This window comes from Narcine bancroftii, chromosome 1, assembly GCF_036971445.1.
Source record: "Narcine bancroftii isolate sNarBan1 chromosome 1, sNarBan1.hap1, whole genome shotgun sequence".
NCBI classification, from domain to species: domain Eukaryota; kingdom Metazoa; phylum Chordata; class Chondrichthyes; order Torpediniformes; family Narcinidae; genus Narcine; species Narcine bancroftii.
Window position 1 is genome coordinate 300,680,728 of NC_091469.1, and position 19,598 is coordinate 300,700,325.

Here is a 19,598-nt window from a genome sequence, read left to right on the forward strand (position 1 = left end):
CACGGTATTTGCAGACTTTCGTGTTTTCCTCCATTCATTTTCAATAGATGGTTATCCTTTGGTGGAAGATTTTAATGTCGCCCCAACTTTGTCATTTTATGAATTTGAAAATGCACTCGTCATTCTCCTGCACTTTCATTTTAGTTAACATAGAACACTGAGCAGTACAGGAACAGACCTTTCAGCCCACAAATCTGTGTCAAACAAGATGCTCAATTTAAACTAGAATTTTGCTGCTTGCTCCTGATGCGATTCCCTCTATTCCCTGCATATTTATTTGTCTGTCTAGAAACCTCTCAAATGTTACTATTGTAACTGTTTTCACCTCAATTCCTGGCAGTCAGGTACTGATTACTCTGTGTAAAGTAAAAAAAAAACAAAAACAAAAAAAAAAACCACACTTGCCCAGCATATCTCGTTTGAACACTGAACACAGCCTTCCCTCACCTTAAATGCATATCCTTAAGTTTATAAAAAATTTTACCCTGGGAAAAAGATTTTGATTGTCTACTCAATCAATATCTTTCATAATTTTCAAACTTCTATCAGGTGGCCCCTCAGCCTCTAATGCTTTGTCCAACCTCTTGTTATCATTCATGCCCTTTTAGTGGAACTAACTGCAGAGCTCAAGAAACACAGCGCGCCTCACAAAGGGGAGTGATGCCAGCGCGCTTCATAAAGGAGATCGATGTCAGCACACCTCACAAAGGGGAGTGAAGTTAGTGCATTGCAGAGTCATTGTCTCTCTGGCAACATGCCAGCAGGGAAGCAATGCACTTCATCAACCCATGCAGGTCTGCAAAGGCAGGATTCTCCTGGGCTGCACCATTCCTCTGCTGGCTGCTCGGTGTGGTGATTATGCCTGTCCAGCTGTGCAGCTGCTTGGTCTGCCACATCAACCCCCCAGAATCGTTGCACGGCTGCAACATCAGAACATTGGGTATTTTAGGAGGGTGTCCCCAGCACGGGAGGTGGGACATGCACAGGTTCATCAATGTCCACGTGTTCAGGCTTCAGTCTGTCTAGTGTAAAAAGTTCTGGTCGACCACCGATGTTCAATAGCACCGGAGATCCATTGTGCTGCAGCACTTTATAAGGCCCCTCGTAAGGTGGCTGCAGGAGTGTAGCGTGGGATGGACATAGAACAAGGGCATAAGAAGTAGAGTTGAGAGCAGCAGGAATGTGTGTAGGTGCTGATCCATGACAAGTTGCTGGAACCAGAGCCAGGGAACCCATCTTGTTTTTTAGTTCTTGTAATTCTACCTTTGGTGGAAGAAGGAGTGATATCTGCCGGTACTTGGAGTGGAGTGCGGTAAACTGATTCTGCTGAAGAGGTCTACAGGTCATCCTTAAGTGCTGTTTTAATGCCCAACAGCACCCACAGTAACTCATCTGCCCACTGAGGCCGTTTAAGTCTTGCCCGCAAGGCTTGTTTCAGTTGCTGGTGGAAACGTTCCATCAGCCCATTAGCTTGTGGATGGTACGCCGTAATGTGGTGCAATTGCATACTGCAAAGTCTCACCAGGTTTGTCCACAAGGTTGAAGTAAACTGAGTTTCCCTGTCAGAGGTTCGATGGACTGGTACTCCAAATCGAGCAACCCAGGTCGAGAGAAAAGTCCGAGCACACATTTCAGCCGTGATGTCCATCATTAGTGTAGCTTCCGGCCAGCAGGTAAAATGGTCAACCATTGTTAGTATATACTGTTGACCTCTGGACACGGGCAGCGAGCCAATAATGTCTATGTGTACAGGCTGAAACCTTTGAGTCGTAGGTGGAAATTGTTGAAGCGGTGCTCGGGTGTGCTGTTGGACCTTAGCTGCCTGGCAGGAGAGGCATGTTCATGCCCAATGAGTGACCTGCTTCCTTAAGCCATGCCAGATATATCTTGAGGACATAAGCTTTACGGTTGTGCAGACGGATGGGACAGGCTGAGAATGTAGTCAAAAAGTTTCCTCTGCCAAGACATTGGGATGATTGGTCGTGGGTGGCCGGTTGAAATATCAAAAGTATGTTCACCTGGTCGGGCCCAATGGAATGTTGACTAAGAGCAGGTCTGTATTAGCTGTATGGAAAGCTTGTATATCCTGGTCCTTTCATTGGGCTATTGCGAGAGCCCAGAGATCCAGCCCTCCTGTAATCACATTGACCTCTGTCCTGGACAAGGCATCAGATACAACATTGTCTTTACTGGATAAATGCCGCACATCAGAGGTAAATTCAGAAATATAGGCTAGATGCCTCTGTTGACGCGCCAACCAGGGATCCGTAATCTTGGCAAGGGCAAACGTTAGAGGCTTATGGCTAATAAACACAGTAGAATGCCTGCCCTCGAGAAAATATCTGAAATGTTTGATGGCCAGATAAAGCGCTAACAACTCCTGGTCGAAAACACTGTACTTTAATTTGGACAGGCTTAGGTGACAGCTGAAAAATGCCAGGGGTTTCCAGTGACCCGATTTTCTGTTCTAGGACTGCCCCCACGGCGATGTCCGATATGTCTAATGTGAGTGCAAACTGGGAGTGCATATGGGGGTGCCCCATCATGGTTACCTTTGAAAGTGTCTGTTTTGCTTTGTCAAATGCTTCTGTGGCCTTTGCAGTCCAGAGAAGATTTTTTTAGGTTTGTCGGTGAGGATGTGGAAAAAGGGCTTCATGTTCCTGGCAGCTGCTGGGATGAACCCGTTATAAAAGTTAACCATTTCCAGGAATTCTTGTAGCCCTTCAGCTGTCGTGGGCTTTGGGAAGGCCTGAATGGCTGATACTTTGTCTGGAAGCGGGGTTGTGCCTGCATTCGAAATCCTGTGACCCAAAAAGTCAATTGTGTGTTTGCCAAATGCACACTTTGCAAGATTGATAGAAAGGCCGAAATCCCGAAGCCTCTGGAACAATTGTTGCAGGTGTTGTCTGTGCTCTTGTGTTGACTAAGATGTCATCGAGGTAGATGAAAAGGAAAGACAAATCTTTTGTGACAGCGTCCATAAATTTTTGTAACATCTGAGCCATGTTCTTAAGGCCAAAAGGCATCCTCAGGAACTCAAATAGACCAAATGGAGTAATAATGGCCATTTTATGGATGTCCTCAGGGTGGACATGGATTTGGTGATAACCTTTTACTAAGTTTACCTTTGAGAAGATATGTTTGCCATGGAGGTTGGTGGTGAAATCTTGAATGCGTGGTATTGGATACCTATCCAGCACAGTTGCGGCATTGAAGCATCAGTAATCTCCATAAGGTATTCAGCCACCGGATACTTTGGGCACCAAAAGGAGTGACGATGCATAAGGACTATCAGACCTTCAGATGATGCCTAGTTCCTCCATAGTTTTGAACTCTTTTTTGGCCTACAGTAACTGGTCAGAGGGAAGTCTTTGTGCCTTGGAATGTAGGGGAGGGCCCATAGTGGTTATGTAGTGCTGAACTCCATGATATGGAGAGAATAAATGGAAACCTGATGAAAGTAGTTCAGGAAACTGCAAATAAGTTTGCAAAATCATTGGTAGCGAGTGTTTGCTCACATAGCAGTGTTGCCAGCCGATGACCTGAAGAAAATGGGCATGTGTGGAAGGCTGTGATATGGACCAAACAGCGTCCTTTCACATCTACCAAAAAATCATGTGCCCTAAGGATGTCCACCCCCAAAATAGGCTGTCCTATGGCCGCTAGCGTGAAAGTCCAGTGGTAAGGGGTGTCGCCTAATACCAGTTATATCGACTTGGTACCATAACTGCCAATTGTAGTGCCATTGATGGTATGCAAGTCAGCTTGAGGCACTTGAGATTCTTGCTCATAAGAGGACCAGGCCAGTCTGGTCACCAACATCCGAGGCTATCAGTGGCGGTTGGCATTGTTGTTTTGCTGGAAGTCAACCTGTTGAAACTTTGCCACGGGAGGCTGCGGTCCTCTGTGAAGTCTGTTGCCTCCCTCGCCACTTCCCTTGGTTTGGAGAAGTCAGCAGAAGAGAGTAGCAAGGCGATGTCACAAGGGAGCCATTCCAAGAAAGCTGCCTTGAACATTAAGCAGTTGAAATGGCTGTCTGCTAACACAAGCATTTCATTTATCAGTTTTGATGGCCCTCTGTTCCCCAAATCGTTGAGGTGGAGTAAGCGTGAGCCTCTTTCAAGGTCAGACATGTCAAAAGTCGCAAGGAGGTGTGCCTTAAAAGCACTGTATTGATCCTCCTCGGGTGGGTTGTTGATAAAATTATCTACATTGGTAGCAGAATCTTCATCTAATGCAGCAACTACATGCCAGAATTTGGTGGCTTAATTTGTTCTGTTCCTAATGTGGAACTGGGCCTCAGCCTGCTGGAATCATGGACGTGGCCAGAAGGTGAGCAGTAACACAGCCACCACATGCAGTGCAGTAGTGGCATCCATTCTGCAGGCTTTCTCACTGTTGGGGCTGAAAAGACGTTGAGGACCTGTCGGGGTCACCAATTTAGGGGGCCTAACTGTAGAGCTCAAGAAACACAGCTACCAGAAAAGAGTAACTACCAACTGTTTTTTTTTTTAAATTTTAAACAATCGCGTGCCTCACAAAGGGGAGTGAAGTTAGCACGCTGCAGAGTCATTGTCTCTCTGGCAACATGCCAGCAGGGAAGCAACGCACTTCGTCAACCCAAACAGGTCTGCAAAGGTGGACTTCTCCTGGGCAAAGAAGGGGACCCTGCACCATTCTGTGCCAGCCACTCGGAACGGCAATTTTGCCTGTCCAGCTGTGCAGCTGCTCAGTCCTCCACACCCTCTAATCCTGGTAAATCTCTTCTGTTGTACGTTTACCAAAGCTTCCACATCCTTTTTGTAATGGAGTGACCAGAACTGCACACATTATTCCAAGTGCAGCCTAACTAAAGTTTTATATAACTACAACTTGACTTTTATACTCCAAGCTCTACCCAATGAGGGAAAGAGAACCAGGCACCTTCTTTAACACCCTGTCTATTTGAGCCCCATTTGCAAGAACTTATAGATCTGAACCCACAGATTTCTCTTGACATCAGTGCTTCTAAGAGACAAGACACTGACTGCATAGTGTCCCCTTACATTTGATCTCCCAAAGTACAAAACCTTAAACTTGTCTAGATTAAACTCCATTTGCCATTTTGGTGATTTTACAATTTCATTATATGGTTATCTCTTTAAAGTCACTTCCTTTCAATATCACGTATATAATTTCCTGTTTTTTAAAAAAAAAGCAGAAGTTTCCTGACACTAGTCCCCTTTTCCTTACTGTCGCACATCTCAGTGCTTCAATCATGTTTAATGGAGCCAAAATGGAGATTAGATTTCCAGTCTACTTGAATATCAGGACGCATCGTGTTTTTATTTCAACCACGTTGTCTGCAGACTTTCGTGTTCTACTTTTAGAAAATATTAAACACGAAAACCCAAATATTCACCAATCATTTCCTCCCCCAGTTTCACTGGCTCCTTGGCCCACCAGCCCTCTCAAGGTGTGCTGTCTGATCCCGTGTAATCTAATACAAACTGATATGTTCACCTGGACTTGCCTGGATTTGGAGGGCACATTGAAAGGACTATATTGTTAAAAAAAATGGCCATTGTTCCTAGTTATTGACAGTACCACGTGATAGGCTCTATCAATGACCACAGAGTCTTCGGCTGCAGGAACAATAGGCTTTAATGCACACAAGACTTTGGCTGCCCGGATCCAGGTACAGGACTGCTGGAAAAGGGGAGGTAACGCCACCTTTCTGGCCAGGGCAAAGACTGAAGGGATGAGTCATTAGTGGGTGTGCCAGCCTCATATATACAGTAACTGGTAGAGGCTATACAATGGAGGAAAACCTATCAGTACACCACAAAAAGAGATGGACACAGTCATTGGGCTCAACATCATGAGCCATTCATGTGGCAGTGAGCAGGTTATGTCACATCAATGTAAGCTGCCCTCAGCAGTCACAGTGACCTTGGAACTAACAAGATTGGACACTTTGATATATCTCAGTGACTTTGCCAACATTATCTTTTACAGCTCCTTCCAGTAATCTTAGGTTTTCCTGGAAGCCAGTTTATCTCTGTTCACTTTCTCTGTTCATAGCAATGCTTTCCTGCACTGAAGCTTGCGACGCCATTCAATATTTGCATTTTTCTTGGATTAATTCATGCCCAACTCTAGCAATGGACAGTACAGATTCCGGAACCAAACCACTAAACCGATTACATTAAGACGGTCATTATTTGGAGCAGCACCTTTCCGGAAAGCTGCTGTTATGGAAACCAGAGCTAACAAGCTGCACAAGGACGCGGGGTTGTTTTGGTGAAGCGCTGCAGCTGGTCTCCGTCCCGGTGTCCTTTCTGGACAGAGTGCAGGGAGGATGAGTGTGGACCGGTTCGCGCTGTCAGCTGAAGAGTATCTCAGTGAGTTGGGGCAGGGGTGTCACATGCCCCGGTTGATTTCAGTGCGAACCGCTCCAAGTCGGGGGGCAGAGGCTGGAGCGGGATGCAGGAGGGGGGGATGCAAGAGGGGGGGGGATGCAAGAGGGGGGGGGATGCAAGAGGGGGGGGGGATGCAAGAGGGGGGGGAATGCAAGAGGGGGGGGGGATGCAAGAGGGGGGGGGATGCAAGAGGGGGGGGATGCAAGAGGGGGGGGATGCAAGAGGGGGGGGATGCAGGAGGGGGGGATGCAGGAGGGGGGGATGCAGGAGGGGGGGATGCAGGAGGGGGGGATGCAGGAGGGGGGGATGCAGGGGGGGGTGATGCAAAAGGAGGATTCAGGGGTGATGCAGAAGGAGGATGTAGAGAGAGATGCAGAAGGAAGATGCTGGAGAGATGCAGGAGGAGGATGTAGAGAGAGATGCAGAAGGAAGATGTGGGGGGGGTTGCAGGAGGAGAATGCGGGGAGGGATGCAGGGAGAGATGCAGGAGGAGAAGGCGGGGAGAGATGCAGGAGGAGAAGGCGGGGAGAGAGGCAGGAGGAGAAGGCGGGGAGAGAGGCAGGAGGAGAAGGCGGGGAGAGAGGCAGGAGGAGAAGGCGGGGAGAGAGGCAGGAGGAGGATGCGGGGGGGAGAGGCAGAAGGAGGATGCGGGGAGAGAGGCAGAAGGAGGATGCGGGGGGAGAGGCAGAAGGAGGATGCGGGGGGAGAGGCAGAAGGAGGATGCGGGGGGAGAGGCAGAAGGAGGATGCGGGGGGAGAGGCAGAAGGAGGATGCGGGGGGAGAGGCAGAAGGAGGATGCGGGCGGGAGGCAGAAGGAGGATGCGGGGAGAGGCAGAAGGAGGATGCGGGGAGAGGCAGAAGGAGGATGCGGGGGGAGGCAGAAGGAGGCGGTGAGGGAGGAAAGGGAAGGAGGGAGATGCAAAGGGAGATAGTGAGGAAGAACAGAGTTGCAGGGGGAGATTTGGAGGGAGGAGGGTGACGGAGGAGGGACATGGTGGAATGGAGAGGATATGGGAGGAGAAGGAGGCAGTGGTGGGAGGGGTGAGGGAAGCATGGAGAGGGGGTGCAGAGATGCAGAGCTCAAAAGGTAGGAGGGAGTTGCAGAGGCAGGAAGAAGTGCAAGGGCTGGGTGAAGAAGAGGTGCAGGGGCTGGGGGAGAGAGGCAGAGGAAGGGGTCCAGGAATGTGGGTCAGGTGTTTTGTTGCTGCCAACTCTGGCCTGCTTACTACCTTATCTTTGTGGATTATGTCAGATCAACCTCTGTATAAAAATAGCTGTGAAGGAAAGCATAAAAATCATGTCTGGCATTGCAATTGTCACATTCATAGAATATCATATGAGGCTGGTTAATTGTAACCCTTATGATATGGATAGGTTGGAAGTGATGAAGGTAATGGCCTTTGGTGTCTTCTCTGTTCATGAATAACTGTTGGTCATTGCCTGGCAATTTTGCAGTGCCAATGTTACTTACCTCTTCTCAGCCCTTGCCAGAATGTTGAAAAAAAATCTTGCTATTCATTTGCTAAGGTTGTGATTGGAACAAAACATAGTGAAATCTTTCATAAACATCCCCACTTCTGAGCTTTTATGATGGAACAAATATTATTGCTTTGGCCCAGGGACAGTCTTGAGAGACACTTCTGTGAGGAACTATAGATGATACTTTCTATTTTCTAGTATTTCCCAAATTATGTAGCCTTTAAGTGGTTGAAAAAAAAACAAATTAACATTTTGCATATCTTCAAAGTGAGATTTTCATAACTTGAGTAAACAAAGCAAAAAATGATAATAATATTCAACTTTAAAAATAAACCAAAATTAAGATGATTAAAATGAAATAAGATGAATTCAAAGAAAAGTATCTTGAGCTTAGACCTCTGTCATGATTCTTTGAAGAATGAGTAAGTAACATAGGATGTCACAGTAACTATGGTAACACTACACACAACAACAAAAAAATTCCTTAAAGGGATAGGCATAAAATAAGATTTTAACCTTTACAGGAACTTCTGCAGAGATGACCTGGGTCTGTGTTGATTCACAGCTATCTTCCTTTGGTCGAGGTATATTTCCAACCACTAAATGTTTTCCATTTGATGCCCATTGACTTAAATTTTACCAAGGTGGTCGAACATAAAAGGAAGTCACTCTCTACTCACTCTATGTTTCAGCTCTTTGGTGCATGTTTTGGTCAAGGCCAAGTTGATATCTGGGGCAGAGTTGTCCAAACTGGGTATTGGTGATGATGCCACCTTATAGCATTGTTGTCAATAACAACTTCCATAATTTCAGGCTGGACATAGACTGGGAGATCGCTTCACAGAACACCTTTATTCTGTCCACATCAGTGACATGGATATCCCAATGGCCAACTATTTCAGTTCTGCACCCAACTCCCATGCTGATATATCTGTCCATGGCCTAATGTACTGTCAAACTAAGACCACCCGTAAATTGGAGGAGCAACACCTTTTTTTTGTCTGGGCACTCTCCAACCAGCTGGCATTAACACTGACTTCTCCAGTTTCTGCTACCCTACTCCCCATTCTCCCTCTCTTCCCCATCCCTCAGCCCCAATTCCTCCAGCTCTCTACCCACTTCCCTCTTCATTCACAGAGTCTTCCCGCTGCCTACCATTGTTTGTTGGTGTTCCATCCCTCCCTTATCCACCTATTACCTGCTACCTGTGGGACTTTACTCCTCCCCCTTGCCCTTCCCAACCCCCCCTCCATTTTGTTCGGGTGCCTGCCTACATTTTTCTCCTACCTTAATGAAGGACTCAAGCCTGAAACAAGGTCGGGTCAGATACAGCAATGAGCTCTCTGAACCCTTCTCCATTAACAATGGCGTGAAGCAAGGCTGTGTTCTCGCACCAACCCTCTTTTCAATCTTCTTCAGCATGATGCTGAACCAAGCCATGAAAGACCCCAACAATGAAGACGCTGTTTACATCCGGTACCGCACGGATGGCAGTCTCTTCAATCTGAGGCGCCTGCAAGCTCACACCAAGACACAAGAGAAACTTGTCCGTGAACTACTCTTTGCAGATGATGCCGCTTTAGTTGCCCATTCAGAGCCAGCTCTTCAGCGCTTGACGTCCTGCTTTGCGGAAACTGCCAAAATGTTTGGCCTGGAAGTCAGCCTGAAGAAAACTGAGGTCCTCCATCAGCCAGCTCCCCACCATGACTACCAGCCCCCCCACATCTCCATCGGGCACACAAAACTCAAAACGGTCAACCAGTTTACCTATCTCGGCTGCACCATTTCATCAGATGCAAGGATCGACAATGAGATAGACAACAGACTCGCCAAGGCAAATAGCGCCTTTGGAAGACTACACAAAAGAGTCTGGAAAAACAACCAACTGAAAAACCTCACAAAGATAAGCGTATACAGAGCCGTTGTCATACCCACACTCCTGTTCGGCTCCGAATCATGGGTCCTCTACCGGCACCACCTACGGCTCCTAGAACGCTTCCACCAGCGTTGTCTCCGCTCCATCCTCAACATCCATTGGAGCGCTCACACCCCTAACGTCGAGGTACTCGAGATGGCAGAGGTCGACAGCATCGAGTCCACGCTGCTGAAGATCCAGCTGCGCTGGATGGGTCACGTCTCCAGAATGGAGGACCATCGCCTTCCCAAGATCGTATTATATGGCGAGCTCTCCACTGGCCACCGTGACAGAGGTGCACCAAAGAAAAGGTACAAGGACTGCCTAAAGAAATCTCTTGGTGCCTGCCACATTGACCACCGCCAGTGGGCTGATAACGCCTCAAACCGTGCATCTTGGCGCCTCACAGTTTGGCGGGCAGCAGCCTCCTTTGAAGAAGACCGCAGAGCCCACCTCACTGACAAAAGGCAAAGGAGGAAAAACCCAACACCCAACCCCAACCAACCAATTTTCCCTTGCAACCGCTGCAATCGTGTCTGCCTGTCCCGCATCGGACTGGTCAGCCACAAACGAGCCTGCAGCTGACGTGGACTTTTTACCCCCTCCATAAATCTTCGTCCGCGAAGCCAAGCCAAAGTAGTAAAGTAGTAGTATAAAGGTCACCATTTAACCTGCTGAGTTTCTGCAGCATTTTGTGTTTATTTCAATCATGGTGTTTGCAGACGTTCATGTTTTACTCCTCTCTATTTCCACAATTGTCTTGTTGTAAAGCTAGACAATGAATAGGCCTGGAATGAGGTTATAGATTGTGCTAGGGTACATAGCAGCTCATGGATGCCCATGACTTGGCTTCCAGACTCATTCTGCAATTATCCCGTTTAACATGATTGTACTGCCATCCAAACAATGGAGGGTGTCCTTGGTGTATGTTCAGGTGTGCAGAAAGACATTCTGAAAGCGATAGAAACTGCGAAGTAAGCTCACAAACAATGGGTCACACTGAGGGTCTGCAGCACTACCATAACTAGACTACACAAGGGCTTTGTTGTGGTCATTTCCATCAATACTTTTTTTTTCTCTCTTTAAAAAAAAAAAATAAGTTGATTATTATACAATGGAGTCAAGGCCGATAATTCACCCTTAGAACCTATCATTTTCTTTTTCTTTATCCATAATTTCATTAAATGTTTTAGTATAGGCACATTATGTGGCTGTAACAAATTTACATTCCATCTAAACAGAAATTGATGTATTTCAAATTCAGAGATATTTGCCATCTCAATTTTGGCCCAACTAGGGGGCCGTTCCAAATACATCAATGAACTAATAAATTTAATTCCATCAATACTTTAATGGAGATTTGCATCTAGTATAGGAGGGTTGGTAAAGATAAGGTCAAGCCGATTTTTCTTGCGTTTTAGTTTGCTTACTCCCTGTGGCAGACCCAATCTGGCAACCGTGGGTTTCAGGACTTGAACAGTAATTTAACTGCTTCACCACTTCTGTGCCACTATTGGTGCATTTGTTGCTTTCGTAGCTTTTCCCAACGTGGACAAGCACTGATTTATCTGCTGAAGGAGAACAGTGAGGGATCATCAGGAAGGTTTCCTTGCCCTTGTTTGACCTGTGAGACTTCATGGGGTCTGCAGTCAATCAGGAGGACTCCAAGGACAACTAGTTTCCCGCTGTGTCCTGACTGTCATGGTAAAATGTGAACCCTACAGTCTGTTTTATTAAACTAGATTAGCCCTCTGGATTGCTGGTCTGGGAATTTAACCATTGCACTCCCAGCTTTGAGTCGAAAGTTTTCTTTTGCACAAACATTTGGATAAAGACAAGGCATGATCTGAATGAAAGGAACATTGTTCCAACAATAAGAATATGATTGATCCTGCCTAATATATTCCTGATCCCCATGTCTCATTATGTCCCATTAGTCCCGTTGCCTTTAATTGATCGACATCTGTCTTCAATGTACTTGAGTACTGAGAACTCACAATATGCTGAGTGAAGAAATTTCTCTTGCTCTATCTCAAGTGACAAAACACTTAATATAAGATTACATCCACTGCTTTTGTAGTCTGCAGCCTGCCACTCAGAACTTAACCTGTCAATCCTTTTTGAAATGTTGTGATCCATTGTAATAACCACATATATTAGGAAAGAGAATGACCAGGATGGTCATTATAAAGCTAAGTTGTGTTAAAGGAGATTTTATCCCTTTGTTTTGACATCATGATAGGATTATTTAATGGAGAATTGTGTTCATGCTCAATTCATTTAATGCCACAAATGTTTTTTTTTTAAATTTGATTTTGGAGTTACAGCATGGCAACAGTTAACCTACAACCCCTGTACATTTTTGGAGCACCTGGAGGAAACCCACAAAAGTCATGGGGAGAATGTACAAATTATATATAGTCCCGGATTTGGTGGTGCTGAAATAACTTTAATGGAAGGATCTTCTTGAATTTAAGTTTGTTTATTTATCATCAAATTGTCACAGTACAACCCGACAATACAATATTCTTCAGCCCATGGTAAAAAAAAAAATGAGCATACATAGACAGACAATACATGTACACAGAATCTATATATATTTCTTTTATACTTATATTAAAAATAAATATTACTAATAACTAGTAGAGTCATGGGAGTTGTTTTAGCAGTTTAGTGGTCATTCAGCAGTCTCATTGCCCGTGGGAAGAAGCTGTTCCTCAGCTTGGTGGATCTAGCACGAATACTTATGTATTTCTTTCCTAATGGAAGAACTTGGAAAATGCAGTGTGCGGGATGGAAGGGGTTCTTACAGATATTGCAAGCTCTCTTGAAACAATGATCCCAGTAAATCACATCTTTGAGAAGGAGAGAGGCCTCAGTGATCCTCGCTGCAACTTTTATGGTCCTTTGGATTCAGGTGACAAGGACGCTCTTGATAGAGCTCCTGTAGGAAGTTGACAGAATGGCGGTCAGTAGCCTAATCCACTTCAGCCTTCGAAGAAGTGCAGTTGCTGTTCGGTCTTCCCGACGAGTGAGGTGATGTTACGTGCCTTGGATAGGTCACTTCTTAAGTGAACTCTGAGGAATTTGGTACTCTCCACTTTCTCCACTACTGGAGGGAGGTCATGTCTGGTCCTCCTGAAGTCTACAATCACCTCCTTTGTCTTGTCCATGTTGAGACTCAGGTTATTATTCTCGCACTGTTTCATGAGATTTTCCATCTCTTCTCTACACTGTGACTCATAATTGTTGCTGATGAGGCCCAACTACTCTCATGTCATCTGCAAATTTGATTACTTTGTTGGAGCTGGATCTGGTGTTGCAGTCAAGGGTCAGCAGCGTGAACAGGGATCGGCTGAGCACTCAACCCTTAGGTACACCAGCGCTCAACGTGATGGTGCATAATATTCTGCTGTCAATCCGGACAGACTGTGGTCTTTCTGTTAGGAAGTCCAGGATCCAGTTACAGAGAAACATGTTGAGTCCCAACGAGGACAGCTTCTTCAACAGACTCTGGGGTATGATTATATTAAACGTTGAACTGAAGTTAATGAACGGAGGCCTCGTGTAAGAGGCATTGTTCTACAGTTGGGACAGGATGGAGTCGATGGACAAGGCTGTAGTATTATCAGCGGAACCATTCTGCCTGCAGGTGAATTGAAATGGGTTCAGCATCTCTGGGAGATGTGCTTTGATGCATTCCATCACCAAACGTTCAAAGCATTTCATAATGGTGGAGGTCACTGCCATTGGGTGGTAGTCATTGAGGCCTATTACTGTCGCCCTCTCTGGTGGATGCCTTGAAACCCACAGGAAAGATGGACTGCTGCAAGGAGGTGTTGAAGATGTCCGTAAGGACCCCATCAGTTGGTCTGCACAGTCCTTCAGTATGTTGTCTGGTCCCGCTGCCTTGTCTAGGTTTGCTTGGATAGGGTCCTCTGTAGCTTGGCTGCAGCTACGCAAGGGGTCAGTTCTTCAGGGAGAGATGGAGCTTTCTTTGGCATCAGCCTGTTCTTCACGTCAAACCATGTGTAGGTGTTCAATCTAACCGGAAGGGAGGCTTCATTGTCGTTAACTCGCAAGGTTGTCTTGTGATCTGTTATTGCTTTGATACCTTGCTGCATGCGAGAGTAAATGTAGGTAGGCTTTTTCTACCAAGGATAGGTGAGAAACAAACTAGAGAACATGGATTAAGGGTGAAAGGGGAAAAGTTTAGGGGAAACATTAGGGGGAGCTTCTTCACACAGAGAGCAGTGGATGTGTGGAGTGAGCTGCCAGCTGAAGTGGTAAATTCAGGCTCAATTTGAACATTTAAGAAGAATTTGAACAGGTACATGGATAGGAAGGCTATGGACTGAGTGCAGGTCAGTGGGACAAGGCAGAATAGTTTGGCACAGACTAGGCCCACTGGGCCTGTTTCTGTTCTATGGTTCATGCCACCAGTGTCACACAGCTATGTATAGAACTTCTGTGTCTACCCATGCTTTGTCTTCTGAATTGCATGGAAGTGTTCAATCCTGGCTGATCTTCGTGCCAACTTGTCTCCTGTTCTGAAGGCTGCATCTCTTTTTATTAATCATATTATAGTTACACAATCCGTGAGGAGAATAGGAGTACATAATCAAGAAAGAAAAAAAAATTATACATCATATGATATAACATATTGCATTACATCAAGATTAACAATTATGTTCTCATCCGCTCAAACTAAAATCTTCAAAAAAAGAAAACAAAATTATATATAAAATCCCACTTAATCTAAGAAAAAAAACAACAAAAAAGGCTGGGCATCCTATCCTGAGAATTTATTAATAAAAATTAATCGTCTGGTCTTCACCAACAAAGAGAAAATAAATAAAATTAAATATAGTCCGGAAGGGAAAATAATTATACTAATTAAGTAATGTGAAAATAATTTATAAAAGGTCACCAAGTTTCTTCAAATTTAATGTAAGTATTAAATGTATGACTCCTAACTTTCTCTAAACTTAAGCATGACATAATTTGAGAGAACCATTGAATCAAAGTAGGTGGATTGGAATCTTTCCATTTAAATAAAATTGCTCTTCTAGCCAACAATGTAGAAAAGGCTACAACCCGATGTATGGAAGTGGGAACTTGTCCCCACTTCTAAAACTATAATTTGAAAAAAAAGAGCACTCAATGGGTTAGGTTGCAAACTAATATCCAATATAGCTGACAAAGTCTTAAAAATATCTATCCAATACATCTCCAACATAGGTCATGACCAAAACATATGAATTAATCCTATCAGAAATAGGACTAATGTTTGAAAAAATACATGCCAATTTGTATCACTTTAAACTGAATCAAAGAATGACAAGCACATATTGAAGAGGTAATTAACCAATCCAAAAATCTTCTCCCATGATTCCTTTGGAAGACATAATTGAAGTTCCTCTTCCCAGTCCCTTTTAATTTTGTCATTAGAATTTGATTGCAATCTTAATAACTTATTATAAATGTTACCTATTAAACCCAAATGGAAAAAAAAGGTATCAATCAAATATGGTTGGTACAATGTTGGAAAGTTAGGAAGTAAAGTATTCAGAAAATTTTAAATTTGGAAATATCTAAAAAAATGACATTATATTTATTGGATAATTGTTCAAAAGACATTAAGCCATTATCTATAAACAAATATGAAAAAAGAGACAATTCCTTTAACTTTCCCAAAAGAGAAGGTTTGATCAATTATAGATGGTTGAAAAACATTGAATGGTACTAGATAAAATAAAAATGTTCAAGTTAAATAACTTCTGAAATTGAAACCAAATCCATAATGTATGTTTAAGTATTGAGTTGAAGGTATGCCTACTAATCTTAGAAAGTGGAAAAGGAAGAGTGGCTTCTAATAAAGAGGCTACTGAATACCTCCGCATGGAATTTAATTCCAAATCTACCCAATAAGGGCATTCAAATTTATTAGAATAGTAGATCTAGAAAATAATAAAGTGGATGTTAACTGCCCAATAATAGAGTCTAAGATTAGGTCAAGCCATATCACCATCTTAATTCTATAGATGGAATTTACTCAATCTGGCATTCTTTTTATTCTAAATATAAGATGATATTTTAGAGTCAATATTATCAAAAAATGATTTTGGAATAAAAACTGGGACTGTTAGAAATAAATACAAAAATGTTGGTAAGATTATAATTTTCACAGCATTAATATGACCTATTAAAGATAAACCCAATGAAGACCATTTAGAAAGAGATTGTTTCACATAATATATCAAAGGAAGAAAGTTAAATTTATATAGCTCTTTAAATATTTTGGTAATTTTAATCCCAAGATAGGTAAAATTATCTTTAACCACACTAAAAGGTGTGTGATTATAAACAGGTGCATGCATGTGTATTGGGAATAATTCACTCTTATAGAGATTGAATTTATATCGAGAGAAACTACCAGATTGGGAAAGCAAAGACAACATTAGAGGAATAGATGTCTTAGGATCTGAAATATATACTAAAAGATCATCTGCAAATAGAGATACTTTGTGAATTCCATCTCCTCTATTAATTTCCCAAATGTCACTGACATCCTGAAGTGTTATTGCTAGGGGTTCCAAAGCTTGAAGGCTGCATCTCAAGCTCAGAGATGAAGTGCACAGACCTCTGGATCCAACCATGGTTTCTGTAGCATTTGATCTCTGTGAAATCCTCGGTGCACTTGTTGATGTAGTCAGTCACTTATCTTGTATACTCGTCATTGTTTACAAGGCTGTTGTAGGTGGCCACCTCCCTGAAAGGGCTCCAGTTCATGGTCTAGAATGTATGAGTGCTTATAATAGTTAATGCATTATAAACATTAAAATAGTGCAGTTAATCTCCAGGAAATACAACTTTGACTCCAGAAGGGTATTGTGTAGGCTCTAGTATCACTTCAGCAAAAATGACTTCCTTTTTTAAAAAAAATCCACTCATTTAAACATGCCCATTTAATTTACTGGTAGCAAATCCATGTGTATCCAATGAACTGGCTACTTCTAGTGATGATGCTCTGAGAAATTTCCTGTACTCAACAAGAAAACTTTTCACATTGACAAGCATTTTAAAAAATTTATTTGAAAGCCCTCAAATATTATCTCTTCTAAAATAAATTCTCATAATCTTTAATCTTGCCCTGATCGTCCTTTCACTCAGAGTGACTGCTGAATGATTTCCATTACTATTGTGAGGCCATTGTGCTTTTGTACAATTGTTCAAGTATTGTACTTGATTTCAATCATAAATATTTTTGTGACATCGAATATAACCTCAAAGCCTCCTCAAATTCATCAAATGACAATTGACTCTGGCAAGAGACATCTGAAAGAATGGCTTTATTTTCCCCTGTTGGATATGTCCCCCCCACTGCACATGCTTTCAACCTTCGTTCGTTTCTGTCTTGCATTCATTCTCAGTATTGTATTCTTATCAGAGTATGAACTTTTGTAAATTAGCACTTTTTACTTCTCTTATCACATGGTTTCTATTATGCAAAGTAATTTAATTTTTCAATGCACATTTGATATTTAGTAATGTCCTATTTCTGGGACATATACTTAGAATTCCAAACAACTCTATCATTCTGACAAAATTAAAATGAAATTAATAAATTATTATGTTTTCAAATACAGCAAACCTTCAAATGCTGTATAATTTACAACTATTAGGGCCGCATGGTTAGCGTAGCAGTTAGTGCAATGCTATTATGGAAGCAGCCGCTCGAGTTCAAATTTGGTGCTATCTATAAGGAGCTTGTACATTTTTCCTGTGTCTGTGAGTTTCGTCCGGGCTCTCTGGTTTCCTCCCACCCTTCAAAACATTCAGGAATTGTAGGTCAATTAGTGTATTTGGGGGGGGTAGGGAGGCACAAACTCTTGGGCCGATTACCATGCTGTATGTCTAAATATTTCCCTGCATAGATGATTAGTTTTGATGTTTATGATGTACTCAGCAACTGTAGACTCTTTCTCTCTATTTCGTAGGTGCAATGTGGTTTGTGACTTTTTTTGGCATTCTAACGTTCAGACACAAATCAGTGTCAAACTCATAATATGTGCAAATTCTCCCTTATTCTAAACATTACGAAGATTGCTGAAACTTGATATCTGATTGCTGGAATTGATATCTTCTATTTTGTACAAAAAGTCAAAACAAGTTGCTAAATTGATTGGAACCATGCATTTTGAGATGGAATTCAAGAATACAAAAGCATCTGAAGAATGGGAGACATTTAAAACTTTCTTTTGCAAGTGGTAACATATCACTTGTTAATTTTAATCTGAGACCGATGGAATTTTGCTAACTATAGGTGTAAGGTGAAATCAGAAAAGGCGAGCAAATGGCATTTGGGTCATTCAAACATTTCATGATCTAATTGAAAGATGGAAGACAGCCTGTAAATGGTCAACTCATGTTTCATTTTCTGATAAACTCCAAAATCTCAAAGACTTGAAATAAATTATTTTGGATATACAAGTCCCACAGGAACACAGGGATAGTGCGCTGATGGCAGTTTTAAATCAGGATCAAGAAGACCACTCCATTTGGGGTTCAGAGACTGAGGGATCTCTCTTCATCTAACGAGGTGCCTTAGTTCACCTTTGCTTTGTACTTTACATTGGTATTTACCAAGGAGAAGTTTAGTTCAGCTCAAGTTTATTTGTGAATTGATTGTACCTGTACAACCTGATTAAACAGCATTCTCTAGTCAGTGCAGAACAGTGCAAAACACGCATATAGACATAACACACATACAGACAAATGATACATATATGCAGTACATATATACGTATATATTAAAATAAATATTATAAATAAATAGTAGCGTCATGGAGAGTTGTTTTAGCAGTTATTCAGCAGTCTCACTGCCTATGGGAAGAAGCTGTTCCTGGTGGTTCTGGCTCTGATACGCCTATATCTATTTCCCAATGGGAGAAGTTGGAAGATACTGTGCGTGGGGTGATAAGGGCCCTCCCTGATTTTGTGAGCCCTCTTTAAACAATGATCCTGGTAGATCAGATTGATGGTGGGGAGGGAAGTCCCACTGATACCCTCTGCTTCTTTTATGGTCCTGCAGATTGACCTCCGATACAATGCTCTACAGTAACCCTGCCACACTGTGTTGCAGCCAGCTAGGACACTCTCGATAAAGTTCCTGTAGAAAGTTGACAGAATTGTGGCCTTGCCTTGCCTCAACCTTCTAAGGAAATGCTGTTGTGCCTTCCTTACACATGAAAAGTGATAGGGAGCATAATGTGGAGACTGCTCATGTGTTAGGGGTTTTTGAAGTCAGAAAAGATGTGGGTGTGGGTCTGCAGAGGAGCATTTCATGGGCCTGATGGGATGTATCCACAGTTATTGACAGAGGCAAGTAAAGAGATTGCCGGGGACTAAGCAGAGTTATTTGCATCTAAATAGTGACAGGAGGGGGTCCCAACAGGACTCAAAAATAGCTAATATTATGCCTTTGTTCAAGTTGGGAGAAAAATGGGTAATCCAAGAAATTATAAGCCAATAAATCTTGCATCAATGGAGGGGTAATTATTGGAAAGGATACTGTACTTAGAGATATGATTTGTGCACATTTGGAAAATCATGGTCAGTTTGGAACAGTCTATGTAATTTTATGAGGGACAGGTCATGTTTTACCAATTTCAGAATTTTGAGGAAGTAATTTTGAAGAGGGTAGGGCTATGGATGTTGTATTTATGGACTTTAGTAAAGTTTAGTAAAGTTTTTGTTGAGGTTCATTGTAGGCTGGTTGAGAAGGTGCCGATTCACATAAT

At 43.0% G+C, this 19,598-nt stretch overlaps 1 protein-coding gene across 11 annotated transcripts in view; it reads left to right on the forward strand.

The window, feature by feature from the left end:
• Positions 1-753: 753 nt before the first annotated feature.
• Positions 754-19,598, forward strand: part of cstpp1 (centriolar satellite-associated tubulin polyglutamylase complex regulator 1) — a 209,280-nt gene continuing 190,435 nt past the window's right edge. For 8 of the 11 annotated variants that reach the window (XM_069905544.1, XM_069905536.1, XM_069905518.1 and 5 more), the window contains exon 1: positions 6,067-6,383. In XM_069905544.1, the coding sequence (XP_069761645.1) occupies positions 6,341-6,383 (43 nt within the window). In that variant the 5' untranslated portion in view covers positions 6,067-6,340. Of the gene's footprint in view, positions 795-4,546; positions 4,756-6,066; positions 6,384-19,598 lie in introns of those variants that run through there. The other 3 variants (XM_069905580.1, XM_069905570.1, XM_069905588.1) reach the window with 2 other exon arrangements.